Below are 26,142 nucleotides of genomic sequence, written 5' to 3' on the forward strand. Positions count from 1 at the left end.
CAATGGAGAAAAGACAGTCTCTTCAGCAAGTGGTGTTGGGAAAGCTGGACAACCACATGTAAATCAATGAAGATGGAACACTCCCTCACACCCTACACAAAAGTAAACTTAAAATGGCTTAAAGACTTAAATATAAGACATAACATCATAAAACTCCTAAAAGAGAACATAGGCAAAACATTCTCTGACATAAATCATAGTAATGGTTTCTCAGGTCAGTCTCCCAAGGCAATAGAAATAAAAGCAAAAGTAAACAAATGGAACCTAATCAAACTTATAAGCGTTTATACAGCAAAGGAAACCATAAACAAAATGAAAAGACAGCCTATGGACTGGGAGAGAATATTTGCAGCAATGCAACTGACAAGGGTTTAATTTCCAAAATATACAAACAGCTCATACAACTCAACAGCAAAAAAAACAACCCAATCAAAAAATGGGCAGAAGACCTAAATAGGCATTTCTCCAAAGAAGACATACAGATGGTCAATAGGCACATGAAAAGATGCTTAACTTCACTAATTATTAGAGAAATGCAAATCAAAACAACAATGAGGGGACTTCCCTGGTGGTCCAGTGGTAAAGAGTCTGCCTTCCAGTGCAGGGGACACAGGTTCGATTCCCTGGTCGGAGAACTAAACTCCCATATGCCGCGGGGCAACTAATCCCACGTGCCACAACTACTGAACTCGAGTGCCTCAACTAGAGAGCCCGCGTGCCGCAAACTACAGAGCACACGCACTCTGGAGCCCACGCGCCACAACTAGAGAAGAGAAAACCCGCACGCCACAACTATAAGAAGCCCGCTCACCGCAACGAAGAGCCTGCACTCTGCAACGAAAGATCCCATGTGCCGCAACGGAGATCCCACGTGCCACAACTAAGACCCGACGCAGCCATGAAAATAAGATAAATATTTTTTTTTAACATTTTTTTTTTAAGAAATTCACGTTCTTTTATTTATTTATCTATTTATTTATTTATTTATTTGTTTGTTTGTTTATTTATTTATTTATGGCTGTGTTGGGTCTTCATTTCTGTGCGAGGGCTTTCTCTAGTTGTGGCAAGTGGGGACCACTCTTCATCGCGGTGCGCAGGCCTCTCGCCATTGCGGCCTCTCTTGTTGCGGAGCACAGGCTCCAGATGTGCAGGCTCAGTAATTGTGGCTCACGGGCCCAGTTGCTCCGCGGCATGTGGGATCTTCCCAGACCAGGGCTCGAACCCGTGTCCCCTGCATTGGCAGGCAGATTCTCAACCACTGCGCCACCAGGGAAGCCCAAGATAAATATTTTTAAAAAAAAAACAATGAGGTATCACCTCACACCAGTCAGAATGGCCATCATTAAAAAGTCTACAAATAATAAATGCTGGAGAGGGTGTGGAAAAAGGGGGACCTCCTACATTGTTGGTGGGAATGTACATCAGTGCAGCCACTATGGATAGCACTATGGAGGTTCCTTAAGAAACTAAAAATAGAGTTGCCATATGATCCAGCTGTCCCACTCCTGGGCATATGTCTGGAGAAAACTGTAATTCAATGTTCACAGCACCCCAGTGTTCATAGCAGTGCTATTTACAATAGCCAAGACATGGAAGCAACCTAAATGTCCATCAACAGATGAATGGATAAAGAAGATGTGGCACATGTATACAACGGAATACTACTCAGCCATAAAAAAAGAATGAAATAATGCCATTTGCAGCAACATGGATGGACTTAGAGATTATCATACTAAGTGAAGTAAGTCAAAGAGAAAGACAAATATCATATATCACTTATATGTGGTATCTAAAATATGATACAGATGAACTTATTTACAAAACAGAAACAGACTCAGACATAGAAAACAAATTTATGGTTATCAGGGGAAAAGGGAGGGGATAAACTAGGAGTTCGGGATTAGAAGATACAAACTACTATATATAAAATAGATAGACAACAGTATGTGTATATATATATATATAACTGAATCACTTTGCTGTGTACCAGAAAGTAACCCAATATTGTAAATCAACTAAACTTCAGTTGGAAGGAAGGAAGAAAGAAAGCTCTGAAAAGCTGTACAGGATGAGATTTTATAGGCAGAGGGAGCAGGAACAAGGAGGTTAAACTGGGCATTTGCTGATTGGTTAAAGCATTTCCTTATATGGAGCAAAGGAAAATCTTGGAGCCTTGGAGTCTTGGGTCAGGTAACTTCTGCTGAGTAGACAACTTAATTGGTTGACCTAGGCCTTTCTTTTCTGGGAGAGCAGAGCATAGAAACTTAAGTTTTGGTTTGCTGACATGGGGATTTGCATGAGCAACTTCATCTTGAGTCTAATGTGATCCCTTTAAGAAAACCAATATGAATCTTCCCAAATAAGAACTCCGTTAATAATTGCTTAATTTCAAATCTGTATGAATTGTGTGGCAATTCACGTGGCAGCTCTACTTTTAGCAATTAATAGAAATATCTATTATCTTTGATAAGTTTGGTCTTAAACTTTGCAGCTTTTACAACCATGTCCCTTGCACTATATGTGACTGATTTTATAAAATCATGAGAGTATCTAATTCATCCTATGAGGAGGATTCACTTACACCTTGACTGAAGGCCAATCCCCTATCCAAAAGAAATTGAACCCAACTAGGAATCATTTATATTTTTGTTCGTAAAACGATGAGCTCTTAAGGGAAAATGCTACAGGAGATGAAACTTTGTGGCTGGCCTTTTGCAAGTAAAAAAGATTTACAAATTAAACTATTCCTAATTTGGGAATAGATAATAGTACTATTAGATTAAATGGGTTTTTTTTTCTTCACCATGCCAACAGTTTGAAACAGATGGGCTTTTCAGCCCATTTCTGACTTTTATAAGTGGTCTGACCCACATATTGAATATGAACAAAAGTATTTGTTTACAATTGTGCCTGTATATAGTCTTAAACCAACTAAACATTCTGTGTTCTAATATTCTGTAGGGCTTAGAATCTGACATCCCAAAATTCTTTTTTCTTCTTTTAAAACTCTTTGTTTTGAAATAGTTTTAGACTTACAGTAAGGTTGCAAAAAGAGTACAGAAAGTTTCTCCATATTCTTTACCTAACTTCTTCTGATGTGAACATCTTACATAGGTATAGTACAATTTTCAGAACCCGGCAATAAGAAGTGTTGGTACAATATTATTAAGTAAAATATAGACCTTATTCAGTCACCAGTTTTCTGTTCTGAATCCAGTCCAGGATCCCACATTGCACTTAGTTGTCATGTCTCCTTATCCCAAAATATTTTAATCATCTTCAGCTTATATCTGAAGTAGTTCTAGGCTCTGAAGAACAGAGAAAGGAAAAAATCTTGTATTTATAGATTTGCTGTAAGATGATTACCATGTCTCATTTCTGAGGTCTCTGCTTGTTCTACCTCAGCCTTTCATGTATGCATTGGAGAAGGGCTATAATGCAGGCTCTTCCTTCTTGAGACACTAAGGTTATTTTTTTTTTTTCCACTAAGGTTATTTTTGAAAGCGAGCCTTGTTTCCCAAAATATTTTATACAAGTCAGCTCAAAACAAATATAGGCTGTGTTGACCTATTTTGCTGCCTTCATTAAAATATGTGCATATAGTATTATAAGATTTTATTAAACACTTGTTTCAGGTTACTTTTGAATACATCCATCTAATTTTGCTTCCTCTAAAAGTACAGTAAATGATGGTTGTGTCTGTGTGTTTTTAGGAATATAAAAAATAAGAACAGGAGAATTAATCATTTTGGAAGCTAGAAAGCAGATGGCCAATTAGTAACTAACTTAGCAGACCCAAATGAGTTTATCCCTAAGCCAGTAGTGGGAGAAAGCTGAGAAATGATACAGTTTACACCACAAAAATTTGAATTTCAGAAACATGACTCCAGGGACTTCCCTGGTGGTCCAGTGGTTAAGACTCCGCCCTTACACTGCAGGGGGCATGGATTCTATCCTTGGTCAGGGAACTAAGATCCCACATGCTGCATGGCAAAAATAATAATAATAATAATATAACCAAAAAATAAAAATTTTTTAGAAACCAGTTCTCTCAGAAACACGGCTCCAGTTAGATTTGGGAAACTCTTCTCTGGATAACCTAACTCAAGAGGAAGGACTTAAAGAAGCATGAGTCAGGGGGTTCCCCAAGAAATTGCTTACCTAACTGAACCTAGAATGAATCACAAAGTCATCAAGCCCCTCTATCCCACCCACTCAGAACTTGCAGTCAGTTTTTAGCTGCTTTCCCCACCTCAGTTCTTAATTACAAACAAGACAACCAAGGATTACTAGATACCTGGGGAAAACCTACAACATGGAAAATAGAGAATAAAAACTAACAAAAAGAGAAATTTGGAAGAAAAGGAACCCCTTTCTTCTCAGAAATTACCAAAACAATAATTTATATCCTCAGAGCGATAAGAGAAGGTATTGCATCCACTAAACAAGAATGAAATGCTAGTTTTTGTTTGTTTGTTTGTTTGTTTTATTTTTGGCTGCGTTGGGTCTTCATAGCTGTGTGTGGGCTTCCTCTAGTTGCGGTGAGCGGGGGCTACTCTTCCTTGCGGTGCGCAGACTTCTCATTGCGGTGGCATCTCTTGTTGCGGAGCACAGGCTCTAGGTGTGCGGGCTTCAGTAGTTGTGGCTCGTGGGCTCTAGAGCGCAGGCTCAGTAGTTGTGGCACACAGGCTTAGTTGCTCCGCGGCATGTGGGATCTTCGCGGACCAGGGATCGAACCTGTGTCCCCTGCACTGGCAGGCGGATTCTTAACCACTGTGCCACCAGGGAAGTCCCTGAATTGCTAGTTTAAAAGGTGAGGGGAATGGGGGGTTCAGAGAAGAAAAATGAGCCCTTGAAATTAAAAACATGTCAACAAAATGAAAAACTTCATTGGAAGGTTGAAAGATGAGATGGAAGAAAAAGAGGTCTCCAGTCTCTTATCCACAATTCCAAAATCTGTAAAGTTCTGAAAATCAATAATTTTTTCATAAGTTTGCAGCAAAACTCACAACATATATATAGTCTTTATCACATTTATGTGAATATGCATATATTTTGCTACAGAAATATCACTGCTCCACATCTTATTGATAGTGTTACATATGGGTTTACACCATTACTGCCTTTCTAAAAATCCTAAAAATTCTGAATTCTGATACACATTTGGTCCCAAAGTTTTCAGATAAGGGATTAAGGACTTATATCCCAGAAAATAGAGCCAAAAGACAGAGAGATGGAAAATACAAGAGATAAGAAAGTTAGAGGATCAGTTCAGAAGATCCAATATCTAATAATACAAGTTTCAGGAAGAGAGAAAGACAAAATGTATAGGGTAGGAGTCATCAGCAAAATAATTCAAAAAAGGTCCTAGGACTGAAGGATATTAATTTCCAGCTTAAAAGAGACCACAGAATTCTCAGAGAAATAGAACAATATAAAACAAACCCACATTAAATCCTGTCACTGTGAAATTTTAGAGCACTGGACATATTTGGATAATCTACAAACCAGAGAGAGTGGGGGAAAAGTCACATACAAGGAGACAGGAGTCATAATGCCTTCAGATTTCTCAACAACAACACTGGAAGCTAGGCTACAGTTGAGAGTTACCTTTAAAATTCTGAAGGATTTTTTTTTCCAACCTAGAATTCTATACCCAAACTCTCATTAAAATGGGAGGGTAGATGTTTTCAGACATGAATCAGATTCTCAAGAAAACTTTGCTAAATTTAATTTCCTCTTTTCCTTTTCTTCCCCCTTCAGCCTCACAGAGGTGAAAATAAGAAATGAAGACACTCACAGACAACAAGAGGAAAAATAAATATTGGAGAAAATGGATAATCCATAAATCAAAATATTATTCCTGAATTAATCGAGAGATTCCTTAGTATCTCAGATTATGTATTAAGTCTTACTATGATAGAGACTTAGAAAGTAGTACTTCATCTTGTATTGCCCAGGGTTCTTTTTCAGACCATAACAGAACATTTGTTCACAATGTATAAATAGTTAAAATATTTCCATTGTTTCGTAGGGGAGTCAGAAAACTAAATCCATTTTCCAGTTACAAGAATTTTTAAAGGTCACTTAAAATTTTTTTTTTTTAGTCCTCACTTCTAGAATGAGGTTTTGAGACTTACAAATCTGATTTGCTCTTCAGTGTCAAGTGCCCTGGGTTTCACCTCAATGAAGTAGCCCTCACTGGGGAGGCCAGGATGTCTGAAGAGTGGATGTATAGGCTTTAGTCACATGATTGCATTGAGCAGGACCACTGCTAGTCCTCACTGTAAACAGTCCACAGACTCCAGCCTCTTCCGTTTCATCCCCTGCCCAGTGAATCAGTTAGGTCAGAAAATGACCACAGAAGGGAAAAACACAGAACCTTCGGAGGTTATTTATATAGTCAGTCAAGTTGCTCAGCAGTTAACAACAGAAACTAAAGCGAACCAGCACTGTATTGACTGAGATTTTTCTCAGAACAGTTTAACTGTCCACTTTTCACAAAGATATAGCCTTAAAAAACTTTTATTTACTTCTGCTCTCTGATTTGTGTGTTTCAACGATTAGTAATCTATAGTGAGGTAAACTTAAAGTTGCGAATGACAGATGGGAAATAGGATCTCATTTAACTACATCCAATGTATATTCCCTATTCCTATTTCCACTATGTACAGAAATCTGCTTTTCAGCCCCTTTGAATATCAGTTTAGTAGTTCTCTGGCTTTGTTTCCTTCATAAATGTCAGTGTGCCTTTGCTGGTTTTCTTTCCTCTCCTTTTCCTCCCCTTCATGGCCTGACCTGCTCCTGTTCCCTCAAGGCATAGAATACACGTCACCTCTTGTATAGCTTTCCCTGCCCCTTACCCCATGCCTACCTCCACCTTCAGGTGGGGGTCCTGAGAAAGTGGAGCATGGGATCCACACGTGTTCTCCATTCTAATGAGATAAAAAGAAGAGAGCATGAGTGCAGTGCTAGGAAGGGGGTGGTTTAGCATATGAAATTGGGCCACCTGGTTTTTAATTCCTACTCTGCCACTTAATATGTGACCTTGGGCAATGAACTTAACCTCTCCATGCCTTAGTTTCTGCCTTTGTCAATTGGAGGACAATAATAGTACCTGTCTCATAGATTACTGTGAGGATTGAAGAAAATAATACATGTAAAGTACATTCTAATATAGAGCTTAAGGACATGTACTCTGGAGCCAGGCTGCCTGTATTCAGATCCCTGCTCCATTACTTAGGCAATCTTTCTACTCCTCAGACTCCTCAAGATGGTTGCTAACATCTCTGAGCCAAAAGTATCTCTGAATCAGATTCTTTTAGCTGAACACAAGGTCAAAAGGAGGGAATCCATTCTGTGTCTGTTAAAAAAACAAAAACAAAAACAAAAAAGCAAAAGCTACTGTTAGGGTTGTTGAAAGAATCATAATTAACATACGTAAAATACTTAGGCCAGCGTGTGACAAACAGTAAACACTATTTAAATATTATTTATTATTGAAAGGCGTAGGTAAGGGTCTGTCTTACGGTATGCACTCAGGAGTGTATGCACTCTACTCAATGCTCCGTCGTGACCTAAATGGGAAGGAAATCCAAAAAAGAGGGGGATATATATATATATACATGTAGCTGATTCACTTTCCTGTACAGTATAAACTAACACAACATTGTAAAGCAACTATACTCCAATAAAAATTTTTTTAAAAAAGCAATAGTTGCTGTTTTACAGGGAATTCCCATTTTTCAACAAAATTCAAAAAAAGAAGTGGAGAGAAGAAAGGGTCTGAGGTTGAAAGAGAGGAAAGCAAGTTAAAGCCATGATAGGATGCCACTGCCTCCCACCCAAATAGTTAAAATGAAAATGACGATACTACAAACAGCTGGAACTTGCACTCACCACTGATGGAGTGTAAGTTAGTACAGCCACTTTGCAAAACTGATAGTATCTTTGAAGGCTGAACTTAGACATATCCTTGACCCAACAAGTCCAATCCTAGATGTCTATTCACCCAACAGAAATGCCTGCTCCTGTGCACCCAAAGATGGGTAACAAGAATATTTATAGGAACATTATCCTTAATAGCCAAAAACTGGAAGCAGCTCAAATAAATTCTGTATGGTTATAAAACGTACAACAGTGTGTGTGTTACTATAATGTGTAAAAGAAGCCAGACACAAAAAAGTACATACTGTATGATTCCTTTTTTTTTTTTTTTTTAAGTTCAAAAATGATAGAACTAATCTATGGAGTTAGAAGTCAGGATGATGGTGATCCTTTGGCGGGGGAGTAGAAACTGGAGTGGGCTCCACAGGTGCTGCTGGAGTTCTGTGGCTTAATCTAATTTGATGGTTACGTGAGTGTATTTTCTTTGTGAAAATTCATGCAGCTGTATTCTTATGATTTATGCATTTGTAGCTATGTATGTTAAACTTCAACTTATAAATGTATTTAAAATCAGAAGCCTTAAGAATTTTGGAAATAATGGTTCACCTTTTCTACTTGCTAAGTCTCCGGAGAATTAAAGATTTCATACTTTTAAGTAATGTAGGTGTTCACCACAAGGCTGGAAAATTTACCAATCTGGCTGCTTCTTCATCAATTGTGTCTTCTGGACTGTAAAATAATATTCTCAAGAACAGTAATTAAGTACCTCAGGCAACATACTTTGAAGTAATGGTTAGTTTTCATTTATCCTGCCACCTCACATACCCTTTTACAGACTACGTAGTCTACATATATAAGCTATATATAAAACTATGGTTTGGAGCTAGAATCGGTCTTTTTTAACTTTTCTCTGAGTGATAACACTGTCATCCTTCAGATCAGATCTGGTGGTTTTAAAGTTTGATTGAAGAAAGAGTTTTATGTGATCCAGCTGTGAGATGTGAGAGGCAAGTTGGAAGGTGCTCGAATGAGCATCAGTTGTAATTGATGCTTGTGCTCGTTGCTTTGGTGTCCATGATGCTGCTTTTTAGTAACTCAGTGAGTTTCATCTTTGAATGGAATGTGTTTTGTTTAGTCTGCATTGTGCCCAGATTGAGGATTGAAAACCTTACACTTTCGCAGAACATGGCTTTGTAGCTCTTTCCTTTCCTGCTATTTTTGTACCATGTGAATAATTGCACAGTGAGGCCATCTGCGAGGCCTGAATGGAAGGCGATAAAAGCGGCCATCCCTTAGACTGACACTTGAAAAGCTGGTATACATTTGGAGTTCATTCCTGTTTATCCTTTACATGTTAAAGTCTCAAACTTCATTTCAACCTGGTTCAAACGTCTCTGAGCCAAAGGTATCTCTGGTTCAGTTTCTTTTAGCTGAACGCTGGGTCAGAGTAGGGAGGGGGATCCATTCCGTGTCACCCAGAATCTGCTAGAGGGACTCAGTTCTCATTCAATTGAGATAATAACAGCAAGTTCCACTCCTGTTTTAAAAGTGTGTTGGTTTAATCATCTCAATGAGCCATCCAGTTTGGCATGCGCTTCACAGGGAATAGTAAAAACAAAAGGTTCTTAAATTGTCAAATTAATACTTCAAAGTAAATGTTTTTTGAATGCCTACAATGTATCACACCTGTTAGGTATTTGTCAAAAGTATTTCTCAACATAGCAATTTTTTGAGGACTTACTGAAAAAGAATTAAATTAACACATGCCTAGTACATTGCAAAAGAGATTCAGATTAAAAATGCACACCCACACTCACCCATATTCTTTCACTATGGATATATACAAATCTAGCATTTATGGGTACGTAGTAGCTTAGGCAGGGTCCCTTCAAGCCTTTCCCAACAGATTTTTCTAACTGCAACTTTGCTCTGGGCTATAGAAGGGTAGGTTCCCTCTGCTGAAGTAGCAGGAATCGCATAAATTAGGGAGGAGAGTACAGATTGGTTTCAGAGTAAGAAGTTTCTTCAGTTTTTGAGCAAAGGGCCCTTTGTCACTAGATGTCTCCTCTTCGTAAATAATATTACAGTACTTTGGTAACCCAGTAGTCATAAACCCTGGAACTAATAGAGGGAATGAAATATAAAAATATTCCCTTATTTCCTGAAATGATGGACCAGAAATACTGGTATCTCTACAACTAAGTATTATACCACAGACTCTTTATTTTCAAAATGGAAAGATCTCAAAAATAGGAACTTCTGTAAGAATCTAAGAACAAAGTACTATTTTTATTTTTTTAATTTATTATTTTATTTGTTTGTTTATTTATTTATGGCTGTGTTGGATCTTCGGTGCTGCACGCAGGCTTTTTCTAGTTGTGGTGAGCGGGGACTACTCTTTGCTGCAGTGCGTGGGCTTCTCATTGCAGTGGTGGAGCACGGGCTCTAGGCACGCGGGCTTCAGTAGTTGTGGCACGCAGGCTCAGTAGTTGTGGCTCACGGGCTCTAGAGTGCAGGCTCAGTAGTTGGGGCGCATGGGCTTAGTTGCTCCACGACATGTGGGATCTTCCCGGACCAGGAATCAAACCCGTGTCCCCTGCATTGGCAGGCGGATTCTTAACCACTGTGCCACCAGGGAAGTCCCAATGTACTATTTTTTTTTAATTTATTCATTCATTTTATTTTTGGCTGTGTTGGGTCTTCACTTCTGTGCGAGGGCCTTCTCTAGTTGCAGCAAGCGGAGGCCACTCCTCATCGCGGTGCGCGGGCCTCTCACTATCGCGGCCTCTCCTGTTGCGGAGCACAGGCTCCAGACGCGCAGGCTCAGTAGTTGTGGCGCACAGACCTAGTTGCTCTGCGGCATGTGGGATCTTCCCAGACCAGGGCTCGAACCCATGTCCCCTGCATTGGCAGGCACACTCTCAACCACTGCGCCACCAGGGAAGCCCCCAATGTACTATTTTTATATCTTGTTTTCCTAATGTATCTCCATGTGATCTCTTTTTTTTTGGCTGCATCAGGTCTTAGTTGCGGCACGCACGCTCTTCATTGTTGTGCATGGGCTTCTCTCTAGTTGTGGTGTGCGGGTTTTCTCCTCTCTAGTTGTGGCGCATAGGCTCCAGGCCACAAGGGCTCTGTAGTTGTGGCCCTTGGGCTCCAGAGCGCCTGGGCTCTGTAGTTTGCGGCACGTGGGCTCTAGTGCGTGAGCTCAGTAGTTGTGGCCCGCGGGCTTAGTTGCCCCATGGCATGTGGGATCTTAGTTCCCTGACCAGGGATCGAACCCACGTCCCCTGCATTGTAAGGTGGATTCTTTGCCACTGGACCACCAGGAAAGTTCCTCTCCATGTGATCTTGAGCAAGTCACTTAGTGTTTCTAGTATCCCCCACTTTACTAATGAACTATAAATATGCAGAAGACCTAAATTTTTGGGTAAACTATAGCATTTTGAACACAGATAACATCTTTGGTTTTTTTCTCTTTGAAAGGACAGCTGTAATTTTTGCTTAAAGACACACTGTTTGAGAATGACTGGGGTGGGGGAGGACTTCAATTATTTTATGTAATTCTTGTGAAATAATTGTATTTATTTTTCCCTTAATGTTGTTTATTTCTTTGCTTAGCAGACAGAAGGGGGCGCACAGACAGACGGCCAGCAGTCACAGACGCAAAGTAGTGAAAATTCAGAGAGTAAATCTACCCCTAAACGCCTGCATGTCTCTAATATTCCTTTCCGCTTCCGGGATCCTGACCTCCGGCAGATGTTTGGGGTAAGTCTCTGAAGTCCTTTTATGGTTTTACAATGAAAATATAATTTAACTCACCAGATGTATTATTAGTCATTACTACTTTAGGATAAAACTACAAGTATGTTGAGAAAGATCCTGAGGTAAATCATTATTTTCATCAGCCTTTAGAAACTTTCCCATCACCTGGCCTATTCTAGACATTATCCTTGCAAATTCTCACATACGTAAGATGACTCCACAACCCAGTTTGCCTGGGACTGAGGGGTTTCTTAGGACGTTCAGAAAACCCAAGTGCTGAAATCAGGACAAGACAGTAATCCCTGCCTTTCAAAGGGTTATGAATTAAGTGAAATAATATCTGTGATCTAAAATCAGGTATAGGGGGTTAGTTTGCTGCCTGGCCTGTTCTTCCAGCTGTTTACTTCCTCCCAGAATCGCTGTCATGAAAACGAAGTATAATAGCAAATATTTAAGTTACTCGGAAATGAATGGCTACTGAGAATCTTAATTCTTTTTTTGGGCTAAGGTGTTGTTGCCTGTTTTAATTTGATCAAACACTTAACTTGAACTAGGAGTAAGAAATAATTGATTTTTGATTTTTAATTTTTTAAAAATTAAATTTTAAATTTAATTTTTTAAAAATTAAATTTTTAATTTTTTAATTTTAATTTTTTAAATTTTAATTATTTGGATAGCAGCCTAATGCTTTGTCAGAAAAGCAAATGCCCTTCTTTAAGTCTCGGTTGTGGCCACTTCATGATGACAAGACCCTGGAGCAGAGTTCTGTCACTTACAGCTGACTTCCTGGATGTGTTTTCTACACCAAAGGCTAGGCCAGGGTTGAGATTTAATGATATTTTTGAAGCACTGGAAGAGCTTTTCGACATGAAATGGTAGCCAGCTATTCTCCAGTTCTACAGAAAAGAGAGCAACAGAAAATATAAAGGGCAACATAAAGAATTTAGGTTATGGGACTTCCCTGGTGGCACAGTGGTTGGGAGTCCGTCTGCCAATGCAGGGGACATGGGTTCGAGCCCTGGTCTGGAAAGATCCCACGTGCTGCGGAGCAACTGAGCCTGTGTACCACAGCTGCTGAGCCTGTGCTCTGAAGCCCACGAGCCACAACTACTGAGCCCACGTGCCGCAACTACTGAAGCCTGCGTGCCTGGAGCCCGTGCTCCACAACAAGAGAAGCCACCGCAATGAGAAGCCTGCGCACCGCAGCAAAGAGTAGCCCCCGCTCGCCGCAACTAGAGAAAGCCCACACGTAGCAACGAAGACCCAACGCAGCCAAAAATAATAAATAAATTTAAAAAGAAAAAAGAATTTAGGTTACGTTTAAGAAGAAACTTCCTGGGAGTATGAGTTACTAGGTTCTCTACTGAATTATCAGAGATAATATGGAACCTTAATGTCTGGAGGTCTGTGAAAATGGAATGCATCCTCATCTGTCAGAAGTGTTTTCTTTGTTGAGGCAGAAAAATAGTGTCCACTTAAAGATCTGCCCAGGCCAGTTGTCAGTGATTTCTTGAAATGTATAATGCCCTTCTCATAAGACACTAAGTGCAAAAAAAAAATAAAATTTTCATTGCAGGAGATACCTGGTTGCTGTCTTCTCCCACGTAGTCAGTACCTGTCAGTGTTTAGAAGGACAGCAGTGTTGGTCAAGAGTAGAGGTTCCATGTTCTATTTTATTTCCATTTTATTACCTCTGCAGACTTGATGAGTACCTTCTTTTAGTCTCATTTTCCTTAACCAGTTCTTACTCTGGAAGGTTGTTATAAAGATGAATTAGAAAATGTAAAAGAAAACAAACTCTAAAATACCATATAAATTTCAGTTTTTTGGATAGACATAGAGATAAAATAAAATGCCCTCCTTCCTAAAATAAGACATTTTCCTCTTCCCTTGATTTTTCTGATTTTCTATTAAATGGTGAAACTGGAATCAAGTCCAGAAGTCTTACTCTAGAAAACTTGGGCTCTTAATACATGTTTTTTTGATAAAGATTGTAATGATTCAACCCAATAAGAAAACATGATCTCTGTTTTGCTCTTTTCATTTTTTAGTTTCTTCACATTTCCCAAAGTCTAGTTTGAAATCCAAGTGAAATAGATAATTGGGTCTGTGAGTCTAGTTCTCAAAGGGAAATGTGAGCCAAAAAGATATTGGAGATTTAGTGCACATTCCCTCAATTCACTTCATTCAGGTATTGATTAAAACAGGTAGTTTTATCACCTTATATATACCTCTCCTCCAAATAATTACTGTGTTTTGTGTATGCCCCTCTCATCAGCTATTTAGCTACCTAGCAATAGAGTTATTTAGATGTTGTGTTTTTAGCTTTGTTTGATTTTCCAAATGTTAAAATATTTAACTAATTTCGAAATAAAGTTATTATTTTAAATATTCTAGATGATGTTTATTGCAGAAACACTGAAGTGGCAAATAAGTATCGATAGAATCATCCATAATGTCTATGAATGTTTGGTATGCTGGAAAATAGCATATAGCCTATAGAGATAACACAGATATATATTTATTGATTTGGAAAGTTATTCATAGTATATTAAGTTTAAGAAAAGTAAACACACACACACACACACACACACGCCTAAGGAAAAGCTGGGAAGGCTGTGTACCAAAATGTTAAGATGTTGGGATTGCAGATGATCTTCATTTTTTGTTTTCCCTTTTCCTTTTTGTTTATCTATATTTTCTATTTTTTTCCAGTAAATGTGGTTTACTTTTATTAATTAAAAAAAAAAAGGAAGGACTTCCCTGTTGGTCCAATAGTTAAGACTCGGAGCTTCCACTGCAGGGGGCATGGGTTCGATCCCTGGTCAGGGACCTAAGATCCTGCATGCCATGGGAGGCGTGGCCCGAAAAAACAAGAAAGGGAAGAAAAACAGCCATCAATAGTGTATCTTTCTACTTACGATTTCAAAAGTTAGAGATGTAGTTAGGAAGACTCCCAGTTCTTGTCCGCGTGAAGAAGCATGTAATACGGTGATGCTGTGAATAACTTATGAAAACAGCTTCCACTATAAAGAGATGGATAATGCATGAGTGAGTGAATTAAAAAAGGAAAAATTACCAGCTCAATGATGAGGAAAAATCAACAACTGATACTGGGACCTGCCAACAAATAGAAGCGTGGATGTTAAATAAGTAGTTTAAAGAAAAAAACACCTCTTCCTCTTTCAGAAGAAAGTAAAGTATATGGATAAAAAGCTGAACATGAGTAAATGTTTTTATTTTTGTCTCTGCAGCAGTTTGGCAAAATCCTAGATGTAGAAATAATCTTTAATGAACGTGGCTCTAAGGTAAGTTCCATTTCAGTGTTGTGTGCTTGGTTTCTTTTAGTTTTGTTTTATTTAAAATAGTAAATAGTCAGAAAACTTAAGCTGTTTTTCAAGCCTGCAAAAAGTATCCCAATGATCTAGCTTGATTAGATTACCTCTAAACATAAGCCACTGCGTGGCCAAATTTTTCCTAAATCTTAAATTGGGAGAGTGATGGTGTAGAAACGAGAGAGGTTTGAGGGGAGAGTGTGGCCGTAAGGAAGAAAGGCTGTAGGAGATGTCAGTCTTTTCTCAGATTTAAATTTGGCCTAAGCTTCTTATTGTAAAGGACGAGAGAGAAGACTGGAAAAAAGTGAAATTCTGTGAGAATTCTAGTCTGAATTCTACCAGAACAGTTCAGCTTTTAAAAATCGAACTTCAAAATGACATACTTAGAACAAATTTAATATTTCAGTTATTCAGTTGACTTGTTCTCTCTGTTCAGTAAATTCTGACAAAGCTTAAAAACAGGGAGTAGTGACTCAGGTATTCACTGTGGATTTCCTCCTTTAAGTTATACCCAGATAGGCAAGCTTCAGGACTGAGAGTCACTTCCATTACAAATACAGTGAGTTGGGGGTTTTTTGCATGAGGATGAACATAATAATTTACTGTTTTAAATTCCCAATCTGTATGATTTAGAATTTTTATGCACTAAAATAAGCAGCAGTGCTTTTAGGAATGAAAGAATGGTAAAGTCTTAAAATGGTGTTGTGAAAAAATATTTGATGAACTGAATTTCAGAAAGTTTTATTTGAGAGTTTTCTTCCTCCTCAACAAATGGAATACACTCCACAGACACAGTCAGCTGTGGGCAGGCTTGTAAATATTTACCTTGCTATGTTCAGTTCTACTTGCATTTTTAGGTTAGACCAGTTTTTGAAATTAATTTTCATTTGGTCATCCCTACTGAACTTTGAAAACAGCCCTTGGCTATGATTAAATCTCTAAGAATGTAATTTGAGAAAAGCTAAATAAAGTAAATAAATAAGCTAATATTTACCTCTCTTAATTTCCTACTCCAAATTCACCATACTTTGGGAACTAATAACATATCTACAGTTATATATACTTCCTGCCCCCATCTGTACTAATACAAATGTTTGTGCTTTCCTAATGCTTCTGATTATTATTCCCTTCCTTTATAGAATGCATCAACACTAAAAGTGTTTAATTCTGACTATAATAATTATTTGTTAATTATTAAAGAGGTAATTATACTCTAAGCTTTCAGTTTTCAGTTAAAACAAAAAAAGATTAATTATGCCTATACAGAACTTTCTCCAGCACTTAACTTGGTAAGTATTTTTAAAGTGAAATCTATTCAAACTGTAACCAGTAGAACTGTTTATACTTGTAATTTCCTCACAGTGGATTTCTATTCTTTTGTTGTATAGTTTGCTGTTATTTTTTTGTGAACTTTTTAGATACAAGGTAGAAAAATGACAGTGGTTTAGAGATGAGAAGCACATGAATGTGAAATAAATACATGAAGATTATTGGCCACACTGTTTATCTGAACCAGTAGTTTAAGTGTTTTTGGTTTTAAGTGTTTGCACTTCAAACATTCTTAGCTAGACTAACAACCGGAAGCCCAATAAAATTCTATCAGGCATTGAGGACTTTGCTCCTTACCAAGAAAATAATTTGATTCAATTCTTGTGAAGCAAAGGAAATTGATCTTTCTAAGGCTTCTTTCATTGACTTCAAGGATTTGCCTACTACCAAAAAATTTTTAATTTACCCTATTCAATTCCTCCTCCCCTCTAATTTTCATTTTAAAATGACACAAGCCTTCCTTTTCTCTTTGGGGAATCTAAAAATATATGCTGCCTCTCTCAGCTTGATGCTGTGTCCTCACTGCCCTTTTTTCTTTGGGCTGCTGAAGGGTAGACAGACTGTGTACTAATTGGAAAATGTTTTTAAAACAAAGCACAGAATTCGGAATTGCCTTGGACCTGCCTTCTAGAACTGATACAAAAACCTGTCTCCATCCTTTGCCCTTCTTAACTGCTACCTAAAGTTCTTAGCTGGAATGGGCTCATTAATAGAGATTTATTTTGGAGTCAAAACCTAGATGCGTCTTCTGGGATCCACCTAAGATAAATTAATGAGTACTTTTCTTTTTGTAAATTAAGTTTAGTTTCTCATTACTTTTGTGTCTGGGGTTGACTATAAAATTACAGCATGTCTTGAAAGGAACCAGAGAAACAATAGGACCATATAAGTCCTATTGGTCCTATTGTTTAGCTAAGAATTGCTCAGTCTTTTAACAGAGTGCTTTTCTGTACAGAAATTAGCTTTATTGAATTTTTTCTGAAGCAATAATGGGAAAACTGACAAGCTTTTAGAGATAAGTAATACTTACATGTAAAACAGTATTTAACCAAGTGACTGCAAAACAAAAAGCAACTCTTTATTACCATGTCTTATTTTTTATGAGACCGTTGGCCCCGGGTTTGAGAATATACCCCCTTAAAAACATAAGTAAACACTGTCTTGCTGCCATGCCCATTCCTTCCCTGCCTGCTAGTAGTCTCCCTTTCCACCTTGCCTGGAGAGTAGAATTTCTGTGTTCCAGAAAGTAGTTGTTTCTTTGTTGTTGACTATTTTCCTTTTTTCTTCTTTGACCTTCATATTCTGAATTTGGTTTTTATGAAATGAATTTATTTCGTTTACATGCATATACATACATACATCTTTATTTAAATTATTTCATGTGATTTTTGAAAATGTTCTTTTTACTCCCTACTCCTTTGTAAAAACAGTCAGCTGTATTTAGTTTTCTGTGATTAACTGAAGCAAAGATAGACTATCCTTTTGAAAATGTTTAATTAAGATATGTGATGAAAAATGATACCCCTTCCAAAAAGTTAACTAATGTACTCAAATAGAATCTAGAAAATGATTAAACAGATATGCATAGCATTATTGATTCTCCAAATTTCACCAGTCGTGACAAAGTAGTAATACAAACAATAAGAAGTTAGTGTATAGGGAGAGTGGCCATATATCCTGGCTTATCCAGGATAGTCCCAGTTTATACTTGTTGTCTTAGCAATTAATAATGTCCCCTTTCTCCCTCAAAGTATCCTAGTTTGAACAATAAATTATATTGTCATTCTCCTTATAGATCCTTTGAGTAACAATTTTTAAAAAGCACCCTTTTAAAAACCATTATAAAAGGAAAACATGATGTTTAATGAGAAGTAGCGGGGGGAAGCATACATAGTTCATTAAAGGGAATATTCACAATATTCTCATGTTTTTCCTTCCTTTTTTCTTTTTTCTCACATATTCTCACATAGAATCTTAAACAGAACACTAAACAGTGGTCACCTAGTTCACCAACCAGTACTCTTAACCTTGTACTGTCTGCTAGACACTTTTAGTAACTGAGCACTTGTTGTTTTCAAAAGTTTATTTCACTGTTGAAACTCAGACCTTCCACCATCCTGTTCACTATCACCCAGTCCCATAACATTTTGTTTGTGATAATTATCAAGCTTATTTTAAAAAGAAATACACAGATTCTAACATTTATATTTTCCATAAAGCTTTGTCAACATACTTTGAGTATAGTTGTCACTTTTGAAGGGACGTGTTTTATAAATATTGAATGTATAGAAGCTCTTCTTCTTCACACAGTGTCAATTATTAAGTCCTATAAAGGACTGCAGAATAGAGCACAGCAACAATTATTGAGATTTCTAGCAGATTTTTAGTTCATGTGTTCGCATTACTTCTCTCAGGTGGATTTCTGGAATGATGGGAATCTGGGTTTGGGTTAAGCTTATGTTTAGGCTGGAGTTAGGGAAGATGAAACCTCTATTCCCATTCCTCAGACACAAGAAATATGCTGTAATTTCTCTCCTATTTCCCTGGCTTTTGATTTTATGCAAAGGGAAATTATTTCTTTCCAAATATAGTCAAGAGACTGTCTTTGAAATTGCACTGAGTAGGCCTTTGTGATTTTCAGTAAAATTTGATGGGTAACACTGAGATGAAATGTTTTTCATTATACTTAAAACTGAATTAACAGTGCATGTATTACCAAAAGTCTTAGTTTATTTTCTTTTGCTACCATTTTATGGGTTTTAGTTTTATTTTTCTTGTATTTATTTTTTAATTTCTGTGTTCTGACCATACCCAGGAGAACCTTCTGGTTTTGATTTCTCCCTTAAAAGTTACATGGTAAATTTTCTTTCACATTCTTCTGAGATGGAAAAATTCAAAGATTATACAAATTTTAAAATATTTTTACAATGCTCATCCTGTTGCTTGTTATTTACTGCAGTCTGAGGCCAGACTAAAAAGGTGACAGTTATTCGGCTCCTGTGTGCCCTTGATGACAAATGGATGTCAAGGCAGATAATAAAATTTTTGTCACACTCTGTAGAAGTTTTAACCACGACCATGTTCCTGATAAACACAGCATCCCTCAATTTCCAAAAGACAGCTAAGATAGCTGGTAAATTGTGAATGTAGCACTGGTGTATTTAAATTGTTAACACAGAAGAACTTTGGGAGCTGAGAACCTTAGGTAAGAGGGTAAAGGTGTAGACCTTCATTGCCCAGTGCAGCGACCATGTTGACCATTTGAAATGTGGCACATCTCTAAATTGAAATGTGCTTTAAGTGTAAAATAGACACCAATTTCAAAGGCTTAGCTCAAAAAAGAATGTTAAACATCTCGCTCATAATGGTTTCATAATGATGCAGGTTGAAATTATAATATGTCGTATATACTGGGTTAAATAAAATACATTATTGAAATTAATTTCACTTGTTTTTACTTTTTTAATGTAGCTAGTAGAAAATTTGAAACTATATATGTGGCTCATGCTATATTTTTATCGGATAGTGCTGGTATAGACAAATGTTGCAACATCATTTTTTTTAATTTAAAAATGAAAGTTTACTTTTTGTTTATCTGTTCTTTATCTTCTTACATACCTAAAATATGTACTGTTAAGGGTCTGACTTTGTAGCTATTCAGACCGTTATTATGTTTCCCTTTTTGATACTTCATATGATCATTTTGAAGCTCTTCTAAGGAAAATGTGTTAGGTTTAGACATAATTGTATTAAATTTTTTTTCAAAGCAAGAGATCCAAATGACCAGAATTACTGTGAATTAGATTTCCAAGAATAAGGGAACATTAAACATAATTTCGTGGAAGAGAGTTTTCCTATTAGTAACTTTTTAAGTCTGTGAATATCCTTGGCTCAATTTCTGGCACATTTTCAAAAGTGCTAAATTTTATTGAAGAAACAGTACATTAAAATTTTTTTCAAGCCTTATTTGAGTTAATATTCTTAAAACCAAGTTGTAAATGTGACAGATAAGCAAGCAGGAAGTTGAGTTGATGGAAAACCACCTGTTTGAAGTTTCGACTCAAGAGAAAAGTATTTAAGGACAATACTCCAAAAATACTGGTTATGCTTCTCACCTTCCTAATCACAGACCTTAATTCTGAGAGGTATATACTAATTTCCTAGTGCTTCTGAACACATTATCACAAACTTGGTGGCTTACTACCACACAGATTTATTATCTTACAGTTCTGGAGGTCAGAAGTCCAAAGTGGGTCTCACTGGGCTAAAATCAAAGTGTCGGAGGGCTGTGTTCCTTCAGGTGGCTCTAAGGGGTGCTCCATTGCATGCCTTTTCCAGCTTCGGGAGGCAGCCCACGTTCCTTGGCCTATAGCCCCCCTTCCATCTTCAGAGCCAGCAACAGCCAGCCCAGCCTTTCTCAGGCTGCTACACTCTCCAATTCTGACTCTCCTCTTTCCCTCTTTCACTTCTAAGCACCTTTGCGATTACATTGGGCTCAGCTGGATAATCCAGGATAATCTCCCTATCGCAAGATCATTAATTTAATCACATCTGACAAATCCCTTTTGCCATGTAAGGTAACATATTCACAGGTTCTGGGGATTAGGACATGGACAACTTTGGGGGGGCTGTTATTCTGCCTGACACAAGGTCTATTTATCTTGGAAGGAAAGAAAGAAATCCTGTTACCTCTGTGTTTCTTATCAGGAGTCCCAAAGTATCAACAAGGCCTTCTGCCTCCTCTTACGCTAGTAAATGTGGCTGCAAAGATCGCTTCATTTTTATGTCTTTGGTATCTTGATTAGCATTTCCTTTAGTTTATAAGCACCTTTCCTTATAAAACACTTTTAAAGCATTTAAAAGTGAAATTTTGTTCCAGAATACTGAAGTTATATTGAAAAAATCTTACACAAGCAGACTTTAATGTTAAACTTTGTCATATGCTGACTGTAAGATGCCAGCACTTATGATACCACGCAGCCATTGTGTCACAGATGGTCCATCAACACATTACAGAAAGGAGGGTCATAGAACACATTTAGCAATTAGATTTGAAAGAGAAAATAGAAGAATTGTAGGACTAATATAGTTTAGTAAATAGAATACTGAATTTCGGTTTCAAAGCTTAATTTCTAATTTTCTCACCATTAGCTGTAGGAAAAAGCTACATGGAAGGAAGAAGACCTTGTTGGTGCTCTGGGCCTTTTTGATGCTTGAATACTTAACCTCAGATTGGCTCAATGTCTTTACTTTCAAAAGGAAACCAACAGGTTTATCCTTTCTACCCCATGGGTGCATTTAAAAGACACACATGTATGTGTGTATGTATGTGGGTGTGTGTAGTCATAATGCTAAAATTAAAAACTTGTATATTAGCCTCTATGTAATCTGCTGTCCAACCACTAGTTTATAATTTATTAATTTAACCCAGGGCATAAAATGTATGAGGCTGTGGCAATCAGTTGAAATACAGCTTATAGAACTTCTAAAATGTGATATAAAAACTCATCACTATCTGTAACCTTTTTTAAAAGGTTTAACTTTCCTATGGGAGGATTCTCCAGGATCGGAGAACTGGCTTCCTGTCTTCATCAGATGCTAGTGTAGATGACAAATGGAATAATTAATTAGTAACTTGCCCTTGTACACCTTGAGTTGTCAAAGTGGCTATAACATGTTGATATCAAAATTTGTTTCTGAAAATGTGTCCCCATTGATATTTTCAACACATGTACATTTTTAAGGAACATTTTGAATTAAAATTACCCAGAGTATTCCATCCTAAGCTACATATATTTTTAAAAATTTCTGTCAGCTTAGCATTTCACTTTCTAGATATCCAAATTGAAGGTAGAGTTAATCCATTGGAATCCTCCGTGGATTGCCACCCAACCATATGTAGTCATTTAAATGCTGAGAAACCAGATCCTTCAGAATGATGGAGTTGCTTTTATAAAATCTTATTGAGCAATGCACATTATTTACCATCTCAGTTAAAAATATGTTTTGTATATATAGGAGTACTCATGGCATTAAGCAGCAAAGCAGAACTTCAGTGAAAGTAAAGGGTTCAGGTTATCCTACAATGGAATATTCAAAGAATGCTAGAGGGACAGTGAAGCTATTGAGACATGAGGACTGTCTCAGAAAATTCTAAGAAGTTACCACTCTACAGGTATAAATAGCTTGAGAAAATTTTATAGTTGCAGAGTGGAAAGATAAGGACAGAGCACCTAGAATGAAACTGATATAATGCTTTGTGAAATAGTCCTATAGTATATAGTAAATCCTGCTGGTGTTGAAATTGATAGAATGATAATGACCCAGGCAGTCTTTTAAGATTTAATGTGAGCCAAGGAGTAGAGTGGGTTAACTCCCGGTCTCCTGCTTTTTCTGTTTAATAAATTAAAACTCCATGGTTGGTTGGTTTGTTTTTCAGCATCTACAATGGACAAATAAATTAATCCTAACTCAGAGTAGCAACTGTATTGCTGTTTTATGGTATTCTTTTCCTATTAAATAGTATGCAACTGATGTCACTAACATAGATCTCATTCCTATTGCCTTTTTGACTATTCCTTTTTCTCTCTGCATGTAGAAAAAAACTAATACATTTAGTAGCAGATGTAGGCTTCAACAAAATTTAGGCAAATTTGGGTAAGCAATTTTCTGAAATTCAGCTGAACATATTTTTACTCTTGAGTGTCAGTCTGGTTGTTTAAAATTCACATGGAAGAAAAGTCATAATTGACCACTGCTGAGTGGTGTTTTCGTTTGCTTAGACGGACATGAGTGCTCTCCTCTTCCACACCCAGTACCCGCAGAATCTAACATGAACACTATATCTTAAATTATACCGTTCCCAGAGAAGTTGATGGTGCTATAAGCAACAGGCAAAGTGGGGCTAAAACGAGTAGACCGCCTCAAAAACTCATTATTCAAGGCTTGCACCTAAATATCAAGTTTCATGTAGAAGTTACTGGGGAATAATAGATTTAATTATTTTTTAGTATTATATAAAAGGATATGTATGTTAACAGCATGAAATAAGAAAGGTGGGATTTTTTTAAATGTTCAGATTCTCAGTTGAATAGTTTGACCCGAGTAACTCTATACCTTAATTTTGGTCTGGCCTCACATGCTTTATGTTTTATTTTATTATTGTTATTATTGTTGTTAATTACATTATTACTATTATTATTATCACTACTACTACAGTTCTTTATTCTTTTATTGGATTTAATTTCCCTTTACAAAATATGCATGAACCAAAAATGTGACTTTGGGAGAGTATTGCTGAGTTGTTGCTGATGTCAGTTTCATACTGTGATATTTTTTTTTCTATTTACCAAGAGATCAGTATTTCAATATAACGATGTGCATGTTTTCCCCCCTTCTCCCGCTGCATGCAGGGATTCGGGTTCGTAACTTTCGAGAATAGTGCTGATGCAGACAGGGCCAGGGAGAAATTACACGGCACCGTGGTAGAGGGCCGTAAAATCGAGGTGCATGTCTTCAATAATTCAATTTCTGGTTTATATTTTTATTTCTCTTTTTATGTATTGCCTCACTTATTTCACATTTGGAACCCTGTCTTGTTTGTGTGTGTTTTTGTGTCTCTGTGTCCTTCACCTTCTTGCACTAAAATGCGTAAAAGTAACACTTCTATCCTTCTCCCCCCCCTCCCATTTTTTGGTTGTTTTGGGGTTTTAATTTTGATTTACCTGTGTGCGAATGTATGTATATTTGTTTTTCATTTATTTTTTTCCTCCAAAACGTTCATCCTTCTACTCTCTTGATTTTTTTCCTTTGCTTCAGTTTGCGAGACTCTGAATTCCTCTAATCAGGCCAAAATAAAACTAACTTTTAAAATGTCTAAAAACTACCCAATTTAGAAATGTGTCCTATATTGAATCAAGGGGCCAGCCAATATCCTCTCTCTCTTGGGAGGCCAGTTCACCTCCACATGCATGTGACAAGGAATAGAAGATCATAGAGGTTGGGGGCGGGGAGGAAAGAATCCAAAACTAATGTGGTTTTTAAATATAGTTAATATCTAGAATTTCAACAGTCACTGGATAAAATCCTCCAACAGAGGGTTGGGTGGCTGCCTGTAGAATGTACTAGTACAGTGAGTGAGTCGGCCACCTGGTGCTCACCAGCCCTTTTCATAACGCAGTGAAGGTTAACTGGCTCCTTTGCCCTTTCCCAGTTTTTAAAAGTATGAAATATAAAAGCCACCATTTTGAGTAAGATGTCTGCATATTTTGCTTTTTTTTTTCCCCCTCCCTTTCCAATGGTTTAGCATTTAGGGCCCTTCACTTGACTCACTCTTTCCATGGTTAACTATACACAATGCTGGCGATGGTGCCCGTTGGCGGTAAGTGAAACAAAAGCACTAGAGAAGAAGCTTTTTTAAAATGTAATTACAAACAAATAAGAAAGAAAAAGTCCATCTGCCATCTCACATTAACACTACAAAATGTGATTTGACTTGCTCCTCTTCCTTTTCCTTTCCCCCTTTTATTTTCAATGCTGTTGAGTAATGCCGCCTGGACTTTGGATGTACACATTGTTTTGTAGCAGTCTGAGCTGTTTGAGTACTGACGTCATGATGATTTTTTCCCCTTGCACATCTTACTCAGAGTTACTGAACTCCAGTTTGGCTGGTTTTATTAATGCACTTCCTGCCCCCACTTCCTTTCCTCCTTTTCCTCTTTCCCAAACCTCTGTTTGTAGCTATGACTGTTCTTTCTTTGCCCTTGACAGCTCTCTTTCCTGCCCGTGACAGCCTTCCTGACTTTCTCTCTTCTCTTCCCCCGCTTTTTTGTTCTCCTTACCCAACCAAGCTCTCTTCCTACCCTTTGCCCTAGTCCTTCCCCACCCCTTCTCTGTTCGGTGCAGCTATTGGTCTCTTTTGCTGACTGGTGGTTTCTGATTGGTTCTGGCCATTTTTCCTTTAAGTGCTTGGGTGCTTTCTGCTCTAGCAGCTAGTGGAAGCTCTTGCCCCATTCTAATCCTTGTCTGTGAGAGCCTCGCTCTTCACTTTCTCCTGTCTTTCCAAAATTGATTGTTTTTTTCTTTCTTTTATTTGTGTGTGTGTGTTTTTTAACTGCATGCTCTCAGTCTCATCATTGTTGTATCCCATTCTTTCTTTTAAATGTGAAATGTTGATATGATTTGGTGGGTCAAACTAGAGTAAATGGAGTTTCCAGCTCTTTTCCTCACATAGGAAGATCATCACTATACAAATCCTGAAAGACATATTAAAAGATTTTTGGTTCCAATTCTACCTAAAATTGATGTGGTTTTTTGTTTTTTTTTTTTTGGTAACAAATTTATCACTATTCAAATTTAACATAATATAAATTCCCAGAGTGAAATAAGACATATTATATTTTGTATGTTTTATAATTCTTTTAAAAACTGGCCTGTTTTTATATACCTGACAACATAGTATATAACCAGGTTCTATGGTAAGGCTTTACCCTCCTTGCAAGAGCTTTGAGGCTGGTTCTGACATTGGGCTGCAGTATCCTGGCTTCTAAGCTCCATTCATCTTTTCTTCATCAGCACCATCTTTGTAACGTCTACTTACCTTACCACTGAGAATGCTTTAATTATGCAGTTCTGTAATGAGGGTAGAGAGTACCATAACACAAAAGAAACATAAGCTCTATTTTTTGAATTCTTTTAAGTGCCTGATATAAAGGCCTTATGAAAACTTTCGTCATTTTAAATGAATAGGCCACATAATCTAGAAAATTCAAAATCTAAGTTTCTATATTTGTTTACTGACCTCAAACAGTAAAATCTCATACAAGCA

General features: G+C 37.4%; 2 protein-coding genes across 35 annotated transcripts in view; one reads left to right on the top strand and one right to left on the bottom strand.

Moving 5' to 3' along the window:
* The window catches only part of RBFOX2 (RNA binding fox-1 homolog 2), a 264,208-nt gene that overhangs the window by 211,910 nt on the left and 26,156 nt on the right, over positions 1 to 26,142 (top strand). For 17 of the 34 annotated variants that reach the window (XR_014252526.1, XM_082420790.1, XM_082420795.1 and 14 more), the window contains 3 exons: positions 11,509 to 11,655; positions 14,907 to 14,960; positions 23,729 to 23,821. Coding sequence is in view for 33 of the 34 variants with exons in the window: in XM_082420790.1 (XP_082276916.1) it covers positions 11,509 to 11,655; positions 14,907 to 14,960; positions 23,729 to 23,821 (294 nt within the window). In the remaining variant the exon portion in view is untranslated. The remainder of the gene's footprint in view (positions 1 to 11,508; positions 11,656 to 14,906; positions 14,961 to 23,728; positions 23,822 to 26,142) is intronic. The other 17 variants (XM_082420798.1, XM_082420814.1, XM_082420812.1 and 14 more) reach the window with 3 other exon arrangements.
* Positions 1 to 26,142, bottom strand: part of LOC309641106 (apolipoprotein L6-like) — a 274,531-nt gene that overhangs the window by 175,597 nt on the left and 72,792 nt on the right. The window lies entirely within an intron of this gene.

Source organism: Balaenoptera physalus (assembly GCF_965194825.1).
Source record: "Balaenoptera physalus genome assembly, chromosome: 13".
NCBI classification, from domain to species: Eukaryota; Metazoa; Chordata; class Mammalia; order Artiodactyla; family Balaenopteridae; genus Balaenoptera; species Balaenoptera physalus.